This window comes from Myotis daubentonii, chromosome 1, assembly GCF_963259705.1.
Source record: "Myotis daubentonii chromosome 1, mMyoDau2.1, whole genome shotgun sequence".
Classification (NCBI taxonomy): Eukaryota; Metazoa; Chordata; class Mammalia; order Chiroptera; family Vespertilionidae; genus Myotis; species Myotis daubentonii.
Genome location: NC_081840.1, coordinates 203,284,080 through 203,298,884, shown reverse-complemented (window position 1 = coordinate 203,298,884; position 14,805 = coordinate 203,284,080). Strand labels below are relative to the sequence as shown.

The 14,805-nt window shown below is 41.7% G+C and overlaps 1 protein-coding gene across 2 annotated transcripts in view; it reads left to right on the top strand.

Annotated features, from left to right (window-relative positions):
- SLAIN2 (SLAIN motif family member 2) overlaps nucleotides 1-4,061 on the top strand; it is a 71,262-nt gene extending 67,201 nt beyond the window's left edge. For both annotated transcript variants that reach the window (XM_059671748.1, XM_059671749.1), the window contains one exon: nucleotides 1,070-4,061. In XM_059671748.1, the coding sequence (XP_059527731.1) occupies nucleotides 1,070-1,136 (67 nt within the window). In that variant the 3' untranslated portion in view covers nucleotides 1,137-4,061. The remainder of the gene's footprint in view (nucleotides 1-1,069) is intronic.
- Nucleotides 4,062-14,805: the final 10,744 nt, after the last annotated feature.

Below are 14,805 nucleotides of genomic sequence, written 5' to 3'. Positions count from 1 at the left end.
TAAGCATCTCAGTGACCTCCTAGAAAATTTTTTTAGAGCCACTCAATTTGGTTATGGTATTTGTTCATTTTTAATATAATAATGTTCAATAAAGATAGTAAAGGCATCTTAGACCCTAAAGTGAGATTTAAGATAACATTTCTAGCTACCAAGTCTAAGTATAATCTGGGAGGGTGGTTTTCAAACTTGCCACAATTCAGAATCTTCTGTGGAATTTGTGTAGAGGCCTGAAATTCGCTGCCACTGAACTGGTCTGACATGAAGCCTACAATCTGTGGTGTGCTGGTTTGTTGGTGTAATTTTCAGGTGATTCTGAGCCCAGCAGGTTGGGAACTGTGCACCTGTTGTCTTTAGCTTTCAGGAATGTGATTACCACCATCAGTAAATTTAGGGGTCAAACAAAAGTAAATGTTAAATATTTATTTGCATGTAAAAAAATGCATTCATCCCATAAGCTTTCAAACTGCCTATACTTTTTATTCTAAGATAAACATATTACATTTCTGAATTCAGTAGTAGAGTACAACGGCTTTTTACTATGCACTGTGCTAACTAGCTTATATGTATCTTATTTTATAATAACACTAGAGGCTGGATGGAAAAAATTCGTGCAAGAGTAGGCCTTCCTTCCCCCGGCTGCCGGCAGGCACCCAGGTCCCAGGCTTCCCTCGCAGCCCCGGCTTTTATTATTATAGATGAAACATGTAGGTACTGTTGTTACTCCTATTTTCAGAGAAGAATATTGAAATGTAATGAGATAAATAAGGTTGATAATCCATGTGGTTGGAAAAGATGAGACAGTCTTTTCCTTCCTTTTACTCTACTAGCTGTGTTAACAAAGAGAGGTTAGTGAAGTCACCTGGTGACCAGCAAAACTTGGACGTTGTGGAGATCCTGAGGGTGGGACATTTGTGCTGACAGCTCTGCAGAGCTCTGGTCTCAGTAGTCCCCTGAAACAGCCTGCATTGAATTGTGATGCCCCCTGCAGAGTCATTATCCTGTGTGGGAGAAGGGTTGGCAGTGTTTCACTTAAGCCCTGCAAGTCACTTTACAATATTGCTTATTTCAGATCCTTGCCAGCTCCTAAAACCTATGGCAGCATGAAAGATGACAGTTGGAAAGATGGCTGTTATTGACCAGCAAAGAGAAGACGACAGAAGTCCACAGCTTCACAGACACCCCTTCACCAGGCTAAACAACTTTTATATGCAGACTGTTCACATGAGACTCTTGGGATTTGTAAAGTCCCAGCCCTCTCTGTCTTAATTAGCACAAACTGACAGAGATGACCAAGCAGCACTTTAATGACATTTAACATCAGATGTGTTTGGTAATCATACAATCACTCTCCATGGAACGCTTTTAGTTTTGTTTAACAGAACCTAAGTTGATTTTTTTACTATTTTACAGAGGCCAATATCTGGGCAAAAAAACTAATGGATGCCAAAGAGAACATGCCCTTTTGTAAATGAGAGAGTACCTTTGTGCACAAGAAAATGGTGAATTCAAGCTATCCAAAACTTCATGTTCAACCTAATTTACTGTATAAATGGTATCAATAAATATTTGTGTTAATGAGAACTAATATTCTGATTAATTACCTGAAATGTTTCACTAGTGTTTCACTGGTACTCTAAGAAACTAGACTGAGATGGAGGAGGATGGCGGCTAGAGATTTAAAATGTGATACCTAAATTTGGGAGAATTCTATAAATTAATTTTGCAGGTTCATTCGAAATAAAAATGTCATTTGTTTAATGTCAAGTTTTGGATGTAGCTCACATGTCACCACCATCAAGTAGTGTTACAGCGTGCATCCATCACGTCGCATCGACACATCGGGCTTCTGTGTTTGTTTTGATTGCCAAAAGGGCTTAATGTCAGTTGTACAATCTTTCTACACTTTATAGCTCCTGGCTCAGGAAAGATAGCCTTTGCTGTTGAAGCCAACTTCTTCACATGCTGTTATCTGCTACAGAACTGAGAGACCTTGTTTTTATTAGCAGGTTTCCATGATGGGAAAGAGCAAGTAGTGTGTGTCTTTATTCTTTACATAAATAACACCACCTCGGTGCTTACAACCTGAACAAAACCATACAGTGAGAGAGGGGGGAAATCTATGCACTTAACTTATAAAATCTCTGGTAATGACAGTGTATTGTTGCTATTAATGACACAACGGTCTATTATATGGTAGGAGACGAGCCTGCTGAATCCTACCTACGTTGATCCACTTTAAACTGAGTAACTGTATAAATGTCCTTCGAAAATACTGTCCCTTTTGACTTTGATTCTGCCTTACATCAATTTTTGCATTTTTGGTAACAAATGAAATCCAGTACATGTGACTCTAACCCTTAAATACTTGCTCTCTAAGGGCCCACATGTATACCCTGGGAATCACTTATTTCAGATGTTGGGTTTTTTTTAGTCTTTTACTAAAAAAAAAAAACAACTTCCTTCTACAGCATGCTTCTCATTTTTATGTGAGAGGTCTGTTTTTAAATATTTGTTTGAATAGCTCTAAAATATTGGTACTTGAGTCACCTAAAGGATTTTAGGGATTTGAATATAAGTTTATTTCCTGTTAGTCAAAGACATTCTGTAAGTTGGCAAAAGAAATTGAGAAATGGGAAGCTTGATATTCAGGATAGCACTGGGGTTGACATGGTGAGAGACCCTGTTGTGCCGTGAGTGACACCATGGCTTGACCATGATGTTAGCTTGACCATAGGGAGTCATTCCCATTAGCACAAGCAGCTGGAGATTTGACCTGACAGTGCTATGTATTTCGGTGTATAACGCAAGGAATTTTATCCTTGAATTTGAGGGTGATGGGGGTGGGTCAGGAAAAGATGGCACCAGAATTCCACATGATGATGAACTAAAAAATGTTGCTTTTTAGAGAAGATAAAGAAAACATCTGCTTTGGGTGTGTGTGGGGTATCCCACGTAAAAATCTAAGTGAAAGAAAGAACTAGCCATTGTCTCTTTTTAAAATCACATATACGCAAAACAAAATAGGTCTCAGTTTTCAGTGCAACATTGCAAAAAGTATATATATATGCTGCAATCTAATAATTAAGAGGGATTTTAACTATTATGAAACACCATTACATTTTTAAGTTAGATTGTCAATTTCAAAAGGAATATTCAGGTTATTTAACTTTGTTTTTTAAAGGCTGCATCAGAGAAAAAAAATGTCTATTTTTTTTAATTCAAATATTTCATCACATGTTAAAAATGTATTTGGATCTGAGTTGGGTAAAGTATTATTTTACCTGCTGTTGTACTGCCACAGACCATTGGCTTTTGGTCTCCTAAAGAGAAAAATTGCCTTTTTACTAGAAAGCCTTTGTGTATTGCCAATTTTTCTATTTGGGAAAATCCGAGAATTACTGTGGTTAGTCTTACAGGAGAAATGTGGATTTGATAAACTAGTGCCTATGATTTTAACTTATGTTTGATATATAGTAGTAAGGGTTTTATGAATGTTAATTATTTTTTGTGCCAACAGCCCAGATTTGTCCTTATATGTAAGCAGAAAGCTATGAGCTCTGCTTCCGAAGTTATTTAATTTTCTCAGTGTTTGAATGTTATTTTTTTGTGTGTTAATAAAAGTGTAAAGAATTGGAAAAATATAAATATTCTTAACTCAAGTATTTGCTGGATCATTTTTCTACAAAACTTGTTTGTAATATGAAACACTCTATGAAGAGTTGACTTTTTCGGTTTTCATACCTGGAAATCACATTTTGTAAAACTGGGGACCATTCATAATTGTCAGATACTTTTTAAAATTGTTATCTCAATACATCACTTTTATAAAAAAGTTTTTTTGGAAGGAAATTAGATACATGTGTCCCCAGATGTTTGTATAACTCTAGAATGATCTAGACTGTGTATGTTTTTATTGAATGTACAGGCATCAATTTTTGACATTACGCATGGTCCTCTGAGATCACATGAACTTTGATTTGCAAACATTTCTATAACCGAACTTGTATGTGTGGTTGCCTCCTTAATAAACAGCCTGACCATAATGTTTATTATTAAATTTACATTTGTTTTTCAAGTGTTTTATTAATTCCTGAGTATGATGAGATTCCACTTCCCCCGCCGCCACTCGCCGCCAGTTGCCTACAATTGGTTTTAATAAATTTCTCAGTTGATTTTTTTTTATTTTAAACACACAAACCCAAATCATATTTGATCTTTATGAGGTTGGGAATGTATGATGTTATATTTTCTCTGTCCTGGTCATTTCATATGTGGATTACTTGGAGTAAATTTATAGTTTACTCAAAATTGGTGTGTTCCTAGAACTTTTTCACCTGCTGTAAATTGATATCTAATTTTAAAAAATTAGCATATATGAAACAACCAAAATGTCAATTTTAAGAGTTTCCAACAGGGAAAATGAATACATTTTCAAAGCAAATGTGGGTATTTATTTAGTTGATTATGTGAATCTTTTCTCTCGTGGATGAATGGGAAAAATCTAGAATTGTGCATGATTTCATTAGTTCCCCACATTCCTTTTGGAAGCTTTTACTGTCCTTTATGTTACAAAAATATTAGAGAAATTATTCTTCATGTTTTTTTCTCCCAAGTCAAGCTAAAAAACATTTAAGAACCATTTAAAATTAAGTGTCAAAATATTTGTAAGTCAATGAACGAGAAGTTGACTTAAACTAGTCCTATGCCAGTACAACAGGAGAACCCACTTGGAGGTTTTTGCTAAATATTTGCTGTATCAAAGTTCACCTTTGAGCTACAAAAGCAGAATAAATGCTAGAGAAACTGACTTGGAAGGACATAGCAAACAGGGTGTTTACGTGAACATGAAGCCAAAGTTAGCATACCCTAATGTGTTTTGTATTTTAAATGATCCTAAATATATATCTGAAGAGACTCAATGAAATGGCCCTCTGCCCTAGCCAGTTTGGCTCGGTGGATAGAGCCTTGGCCTGTGGACTGATGGGTCCCGGGTTTGATTCCGGTCAAAGGCACATGATGAGGTTGCAGGCTCGGTCCCCAGTAGGGGTGGTGAGTGCAGGATGCAGCTGGTCAATGATTCTCATCATTGATGTTTCTGTCTCTCCCTCTCTGAAATCAATAAAAAATATATATATTTAAAAGATAAATAAAAATGAATAAGAAAATAAGAGTTAACCTAAAATAAAATTTAAAAAAAGAAAGAAATGGCCCTCTGGTTGCCATGGAATGGAACAGATGTCATTCATAGGCCTTAATACAACCCGTTTAAAACTATGCTGAGTGATGCCAATTTCAAACCAATTCCTTATCTGCACTGGGTAACTTTAATGTTTTCTTTTTAAAAAGAAAAAAATAAAGTTTTATGATAAATAGAGATGCATTGTGTCAAAAAAACCTGAAAATATTAATACATATAAAGGTGAAAATGATCCTGCATTTCACCTGGGAACCTGCAATCTAGGAATAAATATTGAAGTGCTGACCTAACATCCTATCTAATAAAAGTAATATGCAAATTGACCATCACTCCAACACAAATATGGCCACCCCCATGTGGACACAACATGGCTGCCACAAGATGACCTGCAGGGGAGGGCAGTTGTGGATGACCAGGCCTGAAAGGGAAGGCAGTTGGGGGACCAGCCCTGCAGGGAAGGGCATTTGGGGGACCAGCCCTGCAGGGGAGGGCAGTTGGGGAGAGCAGTTAGGGGTGACCAGGCCTGCAGGGGAGGGCAGTTGGGGGTGACCAGGCCTGCAGGGGAGGGCAGTTAGGGACGACCAGGGTCAATCGGGCCGGCAGGGGAGCAGTTAGGCATCGATCAGGCTGGCAGGGGAGTGGTTAGGGGGTGATCAGGCTGTCAAGCAGAAGCGGTTAGAGCAGCCGTGGGCAAACTACGGCCCGCGGGCCGGATCCGGTCCGTTTGAAATGAATATAACTAAAAAAAAAAAAAAGACCGTACCCTTTTATGTAATGATGTTTACTTTGAATGTATATTAGTTCACACAAACACTCCATCCATGCTTTTGTTCTGGCCCTCCGGTCCAGTTTAAGAACCCATTGTGGCCCTCGAGTCAAAAAGTTTGCCCACCCCTGGGTTAGAGGCAATCAGGCAGGCAGGCAGGCAAGCAGTTGGGAGCTAGCAGACCGGTATAGGGCCTAAATGGGCACGGACATCCATCAAGGGGTCCCAGGTTGGAGAGGGTGCAGGCTGGGCTAAAGGAACACTCCCCCCGGCCCCCGCACGAATTTCATGCAGCAGGCCTCTAGTGGTTATATAAGTGGAAGGGTGAATAGTTTTCTGTTTAAGATAAAAAAAAAATACTGCCCTAACCGGTTTGGCTCAGTGGATAGAGCGTCAGCCTGCGGACTAAAAGGTCCCAGGTTCGATTACGGTCAAGGGCATGTACCTTGGTTGTGGGCACGTCCCCAGTGGGGGATGTGCAGGAGGCAGCTGATCGATGTTTCTCTCTCATCAATGTTTCTAACTCTCTATCCCTCTACCTTCCTCTCTGTAAAAAATCAATAAAATATATTTTAAAAAAATACTTTTCACTTACAACCCTGACATGAGTTTGCTTCTGAACAGAGGTGTGCAGTAATTGGTACTGAATGCTTGACACATTTCTCAATTCCTGATTACAGATATTCCTTGATTTTAAAAAATCATATGTATTGTTTTGTATCTTTATAAAATTAATTGGTATCTCCTATAAAGTTATGTTTATTCAGAAAACTAGAGAAATATAGTAAATTTTTTTTTAAATATATTTTATTGATTTTTCACAGAGAGGGAGGGAATGAGATAGAGAGTTAGAAACATTGATGAGAGAGAAACATCGACCAGCTGCCTCCTGCACATCTCCTACTGGGGATGTGCCCGCAACCCAGGTACATGCCCTTGACCGGAATCGAACCTGGGACTTTTCAGTCTGCAGGCCGACGCTCTATCCACTGAGCCAAACCGGTTTCGGCAGAAATATAGTAAATTATAATGAAGAAAAAGCACTTAATTCCACGGGTAATCAACCACTTAAATCTGAAGAGATTTTTTTTTTAATAAAATTGGGAATTGTCATGCTTAAAAGTGTAACTTTTTATTAACTCTGATATCACTGATGACTTCATTTATAGATAGACTCTGCTAAGAAACTGATCAGTTCCAGGGAAAGTATACAAATATTAATTGCAAAACTACCAAACCTATATGATCATAGTTCTCCATATAATGTTTATTGAACTGCTCTACCCAGTCTACCAAACTGAATTGATAGTATTGGTTCAATACAATTTCAGTTTTAAAACAAAATACTTTAACGAAATAATAGGTACAACCAAATGAAGAATCAAGATAGTCTTCTCAAATTTAGAATCACCTGGCAGGCTGTTAAATTGCACATTTCTGCACCCCATCCCAAGAGTGCCTGTTCAAAAATAGAACTCTGGTCACGAGAACTAAAATTCTAGGAACAGAATTCCCCAGGACAGGTCAGGCGCCATAACTGGACTAACTGACTGTGGCCAAGTGATTGGAATTAAGTGCAAACTACGCAGCTCGTAGGAAAACCTTGGGGATGGAATGAGGGAAAGACCACTTTCCCTGAAAGTGGTACTATCCCCAGGGAGTGTGCCAACAAAACGGTAGGTGCACACCACCGCTGTCAGCGCACATCACACAAAACCACTGGTCGTTTTCCTGGAGCATCATCATTCCCACGCATGAATGCCAGGAGGCACCTCGGTGTCCTTACTATCAGCCCCCTACTGGTAAGTAGCAGTTGATTTAAGCTATGAGTCTGTCATGTGCCTCCAGGAGGAAGAGTTGATTTTTCCAAAAGAGAATTTTTTAGTTGATCCATGAAATATGCACAGAAAAGTGTACAAAATGGATGTTTAGCTCACTGAATTACCACTAAGGGACTACGTGTGCAACCGGCATGTAGGTGGGCCAGAAAGACGTCCCAGCCCCTGAAAGCTCTGCGTGCCACCTGCTAGCCTCATCACCGCTGCCCTCCTCTTCAAAGATGACAGCTAGCCTGGCTGCTAACATGACAATTTCGTTTTGCCTATTCTTGAACTTTGTGTAAGTGGAACCCTACACTTTGTAATTTTTCTCTGCTCTTTTATTTTTATTAAAGTGGGTTTTTTCTCAGACTCAGGCACTAAACAACAAAAATGTGAGATTCGTTCTCATTGCCCTATTGTATGCCATTGCAAAAGATCCTGGACTGAACCTGACTACAGAAATTGGCAAGAGAACCTGACTAGAACCTGGCGACCAAACCTGGCTGGAGAACCTGGAGAACCTAGCAACAGAACATGGATACAGAACCTGGCTGGAGATCCGAAACAGAACTTTGCTGGAGATCCAGACCAAAACTTGGCTGGAGATCCTGGCTGGAGATCCTGGCTAGGCTGCTGATCAACTGAACACTGTCTCTGTGTCCTTCCTTCTTCGCCGACTCCGTCTACGCCTTTGGGGACCCCTGGACCTGCTGGGGTTGGACCCCAGCATGGGAGGCAACCGATCAACGTTTCTCTCTCACATCGATGTTTCTCTCTCCCCCTTCCTCTTTCTGTAAAATCAATTTAAAAAACATATCCTCAGGTGAAGAGAAAGAAAGGAGAGAGAGAGAGAGAGAGAGAGAGAGAGAGAGAGAGAGAGAGAGAGAAAGAAGAAGAAGAAGAAGGAGGAGGAGGAGGAGGAGGAGGAGAGAAAGAAAGAAAGAAAGAAAGAAAGAAAGAAAGAAAGAAAGAAAGAAAGAAAGAAAGAAAGAAAGAAAGAAAGAAAAGAAAAGAAAAGAAAAGAAAAGAAAAGAAAAGAAAAGAAAAGAAAAGAAAAGAAAAGAAAAGAAAAGAAAAGTGCCGGGGTCCAACCCCAGCGGGTCCAGGGGTCCCCAAAGGTGTGGACGGAGTCGGCGAAGAAGGAATGTCACGGAGACAGCGTTCAGTTGATCAGCAGCCTAGCCAGGATCTCCAGCCCGGATCTCCAGAGAGGTTCTGCTTCGGATCTCCAGCGAGGCTCTGTAGCCATGTTCCCTTGCTAGGTTCTCCAGCCAGGTTCTGTCCAGGCTCTCCAGTCAGGTTCAGTGTCCAGGTTCCAGTCAGGTTCTCCTGCCAATCTCTGTAGTCAGGTTCAGTCCAGGATCCCTTGCCATGTTCTCCCGCTAGGCTCTGTCTCTAGGCTCCGAGGCCAGTCCCGGTCCAGGATCCTCTGGCATGCTCTCGCCAGTGAAGTTCTTCTGTCTCTAGGCTCCGTGTAGGTTCTGTCTTCTGAATTCTGTCTCCTGAGTTCTGAGTCTTTCTGTCTTGTTACAACTGTATTTATACCAGTTGATTCAATCCTATCAATCTCTATTACAAAGGTTAGGGCGTTTCTTATCTCCATTCCAGGGAGAAAAGATTATGTAGTTTAAGCATGATTGTTCGTAGTTAAAGGGATTAATTACCCGCCTGGCACTTAGTTGAGGGGTTTTATTCCCTCCCTAACTTCAGGGGAAAATCCCTACCTGGGGATTCAACCTTTCTCGGAGAGGTGACTTTGGTTAAAACACAGCGCCAAGAAGGTGAGCAAACATATTAAGAACCGTATGCCATATATGCCAGGTCCCTTGAAACAGCAAGGATGGACCGGCTCCCGGCAAATTCCCCCTTTTTTATTTTTTAAAAGCAAGCATTAAAAAGAAAAACCTGAAATGCTCTCTTGTATCCATTTTAAGAGTAGGATTGGCGCTTTCTGCTATTACCTGAGTCCTGATCTATCATCCCAGGGAGAGCTTGCCAATCCTGCACTTTCCCGGGGTGGAAAGGCTGCAGTGGGGTTAAGGATAAGGCTCCTTGGGCCTACCTTCTCCCATGCCTCTACATTTACCTTTCCGGCACCTTTCCTTCCTCAGAAAAGCATGGACGTATTTCTTGTATAAAATGTTCTGTCTGACTGGGAGTAACCTTAATTCCTCTGCTAGCAAGCATATATGTTAAAAGATCAATACGGAGTTTTTTTTTTTTTAGACTCAGTATGGCACATCTTCTCAAACTAAGAATCAATACAGAGTCTTCTTTCTTTGGACTCAGTATGGCACATCTTCTCAATCTAAGTTCTGTACTATCCACCTTCTTACCCTATTTATCCTCTATAGGGGGGTCTGTAGCACCCTGGTGGAGTCCTATCCGTCCCGAGTGTGGGGGTTTTCAAGGGGGGGGGGGCTTACCTAAGGGAATCCTGTTCCAGGGATTCCCAAAGGTGTGGACGGAGTCGGCGAAGACTATCCACCCTCTTCCTGTGGTGGAGTCCTATCCGTCCTGAGTGTGGGGGTTCTCAATGGGGGAGGGGGGCTTACCTAGGGGAATCCTGTTCCAGGGGTTCCCAAAGGTGTGGACGGAGTCGGCGAAGACTATCCACCCTCTTCCTATGGTGGAGTCTGATCCGTCCCGATTGTGGGGCAAAGACTATCCACCCTCTTCCTACGGTGGAGTCCTATCCGTCCCGAGTGCAGGGCACTTACCTAGGGGTCCCTGTTCGGGCGCCAGATGCCGGGGTCCAACCCCAGCGGGTCCAGGGGTCCCCAAAGGTGTGGACGGAGTCGGCGAAGAAGGAATGTCACGGAGACAGCGTTCAGTTGATCAGCAGCCTAGCCAGGATCTCCAGCCCGGATCTCCAGAGAGGTTCTGCTTCGGATCTCCAGCGAGGCTCTGTAGCCATGTTCCCTTGCTAGGTTCTCCAGCCAGGTTCTGTCCAGGCTCTCCAGTCAGGTTCAGTGTCCAGGTTCCAGTCAGGTTCTCCTGCCAATCTCTGTAGTCAGGTTCAGTCCAGGATCCCTTGCCATGTTCTCCCGCTAGGCTCTGTCTCTAGGCTCCGAGGCCAGTCCCGGTCCAGGATCCTCTGGCATGCTCTCGCCAGTGAAGTTCTTCTGTCTCTAGGCTCCGTGTAGGTTCTGTCTTCTGAATTCTGTCTCCTGAGTTCTGAGTCTTTCTGTCTTGTTACAACTGTATTTATACCAGTTGATTCAATCCTATCAATCTCTATTACAAAGGTTAGGGCGTTTCTTATCTCCATTCCAGGGAGAAAAGATTATGTAGTTTAAGCATGATTGTTCGTAGTTAAAGGGATTAATTACCCGCCTGGCACTTAGTTGAGGGGTTTTATTCCCTCCCTAACTTCAGGGGAAAATCCCTACCTGGGGATTCAACCTTTCTCGGAGAGGTGACTTTGGTTAAAACACAGCGCCAAGAAGGTGAGCAAACATATTAAGAACCGTATGCCATATATGCCAGGTCCCTTGAAACAGCAAGGATGGACCGGCTCCCGGCAGAAAAGAAAAGAAAAGAAAAAAGAAAAGCTCCCCAAAGGCCAAGCAGATTTCTGCTTGTCTGTCATTGGCCAAAACTGTCCCTAAGCATCCCCTAGCTAAGGAAGCTGGGAAAGGGAATACATATTTAGCTGAGCACATTGCCTTCCCTAATGAATAAATTCTGGTAATGGAAGAAAAGGGAGAATGGATGTTGGATCAGCAACTAACAGGATCTGCCACAAGTAAATACATTTTCTAAGGAATAAAAAACTTCGCTAAATTCCTACAACTTTTTTTAAGTTGTTAGTAATTTTTAACAAAAATCCATTCCTGCTGCTGTCCTAAACAGAAGATGCTATGATGTGAATGATGATTTAAACTCATCAGTAAAATGCACGGCTATATTCTGTGTGTAATAGATGTGTTTCTTCTCTCACTACCAGTTGCCAGTCCTACTGTCAGAAAACCAGTGTTGAAGCCATCCTTACAAATGCATTGGTTTTTCCTGTTGACCCAAATCAAATAGAATTGCATGTAAGAACAGCCGTGTAAGTGCTTAACTATGTCTGTTTCTAATGGATGCCTAGTTCCTGCTTCTCGGTCTTTAGGATTGTTCTTTCACAGGCCTCTTTTGGCACCCTTCCTGATTTTTCATTATGTTCAAATGTTTGAATAGCCAGAAACCTGACATTCAGTAAATGGGGAAGAGGGAGGAGGGAGAGGAAAGAGGACTCCTACCTGCAGTGCTCATCAACGCTAGTGAAGTAGACAGCCATTCAGGATGATGTATACACAGGGATTGAATGCCTGGCCTGTTAGATTCATTAGTCCTGCTGATGAATATAGAGAATGCGAACCCACAGAAAGCGGCTCCCGCGGGCTCTGATTGCCTATTCTGTAGGAGGCGCACAGCAGGCCCTGCAGGGGTGACACTCCACAGGCTTTTTTACAGGACACCTGCCGGGTCCAAGCCTCCCTCGCTCTTCAAAACCATCTTGATGTTGAGGTTGTTTGTCACTTTTGTTAGTAATTGACTGTGTCTTCTCTTTCTCTTGATTATATTTAAACTCTGAATTTAATATTATTTCCAAAAAAATTTAGGACGATTTGTTGTTCCGCATTAGCACTGCGGTGAAAAGTCAAAATGCTATTTTCTATTCTGAACACTAGGGGGAGATCTTGTTTTCTCTCGGAGAGTTTTCAATCCCAACTCTCCCTCAGCTAGCTGTGAATGAAATTTGTTTTATTTTCGGTACAAGTGAATCACTATGATATCTTCATATTTATCAAAATACAATGAGGATACTGTGATGATATGGGGGGTCCTGGGTAAAAACTAAGGAAATCAGAATAAAACATGGACTTCAGTTAATGATGATGTATCAGTATTGGTTCATTAATTTTGACAAATATATCAGACCGATGTATGATGTTAACAACAGGGGAAACTGGACATAGGGTATGTGGGAACTCTGGACTTACTATCTTTGCAACTTTTCTTCTGTAAGTCAAAACTATCCCAAAATAAAAAGGTTATTTAAAAATGCATTTTAAGCCGAAACCGGTTTGGCTCAGTGGATAGAGCATCGGCCTGCGGACTGAAGGGTCCCGGGTTCGATTCCGGTCAAGGGCATGTACCTGGGTTGCGGGCACATCCCCAGTGGGAGATGTGCAGGAGGCAGCTGATCGATGTTTCTGGCTCTCTATCTCTCTCCCTTCCTCTCTGTAAAAAATCAATAAAATATATTTTTAAAAAATGCATTTTAAAATAGTAAGACCCAAACCTAATTTCCATTTTGTTTTTTTGTTTGTTGAGTTTTCTTCCCTTATCAGAGAAAACACAGTCATCCCAGGTGATGGGGACTCTGTCAGCTTGCACACTTCAGTGAGGACAATGTGGAACCCCCAGCCAACCCTCAGGGATAAATAGCAGGAGAAAGAAAAATGTATTTGTGGCTTTAGCCACTGAGAGTTGGGGGTGTTGAGCAACATAACCTAGTTTATCCTGACCATACACCATCCCTCCCAGAGGGAGTTCCTGCAAACACACCATAATCTTCCCCTTTTACATGTGAAGAAACCGAAGCACTGGAGATGAAGTAGCTTGCCCAACATCAGCTCACTACAGGGACTAAAGCCAGGCTTAAACCCAGGAAGTAAGGCTCCAGCGTCTGTGCCCATCATAGCAACCCCTAGAGACTCCCAGAGACAAAAATACAAGAAAACATCAGACAATCTACTCTCTTTGGCCCCCCATACCGCCCCCCCCCCACACACACACCCGACACCCCACCCCCACCCCCTTAGCGCGCACACACACACACACACACACACACACTGAATAGCGCCGCCCTGCTGCTCCCACCTGCCCAGGTGGCTTCCTCGGCCTCTGCATAGCTGTTGTCCCGAGACTGGCCTGATAGGCCCTTTTCCTAGGTGCATGGCCTTTCTTTCTGACTTCACTCCCTTGTTTTGCTGAAGTATCTGTCTTTTTAAGAGACTCATAGGAAAGGGTACATAAGAGGTGAACTTTTGGAGGCTTTGAATGTTTGAAAGTATTTTATTCTTCCCTCAATGTGATGGTTAATTTTATGCGTAAACTTGGCTGGGTCACAGTGCCCGAATATGTGTCAAATCTGATTCTGGGTGTTTCCATGAGCGTGTATTAGGATGAGATGAACATTTATATGGGTGGATTTTGAGTAAAGCAAACTCCCTTTTGTAATGGGGTGGGCCTTATCCTATCAGTTGAAGGCTTAAATAGAACAAAAGACTTACCTCCCCCAAGCAAGAGGGAATTCTGCCAGCAGATGGCATTCGGACGAAAACTGCAATACTGGTTCTTCTCTGGGACTCCAGCCTGTTGGCCCACCCTGCAGATTCTGGCCTTGTCTACATTCATAATTATATGAGCCAACTACTTAAACATCTTTCTATATAAATACACATCCTTTTGGTTCTGTTTTTCTGGAGAAGCTCATTATGTTCACACATAGTTGATAGTTTAAAGGATATAATATTCACCCACAGTTCCTGCATTAGTTGGTCAGAATGTTGAAGGCATTTTCTATGGTCTTCAAATCATTAGGGTTGGTACGGAAAATCTTACTTTCATTCTATTCCTAGTCCTTTGAATATGGACTTTTCTCTCTTTTTTCTAAAATTTTTTTTTTCTTTGTGCCAAGTGTTTTTATATTTTATCCTGTTGTTGTTGTTGTTGTTGTTGTTGTTGTTGTTGTTGTTGTTGTTGTTAAGGTCTTAAAATTTGTTGTAGGCCCTCAGTGGGTCTTTTCAACTTGGAAATTTCTGTTTGGGTCTAGGAAATGTTCCTCTTATGAATGTACTTCACTGGACTAGAAGCTTCAGGAAGGCAGGGGCCGTATAGATCTTGGTCATGATTCACTTATGGTACCTTGTGGAAAGTAGTACCTGTAGCCCACTAACTACCTGGATAAGTGAGTGAATGAATGAGTGAGTGAGCTAATTAGTGAATGAATGAATGTGGGAGAAGAACAT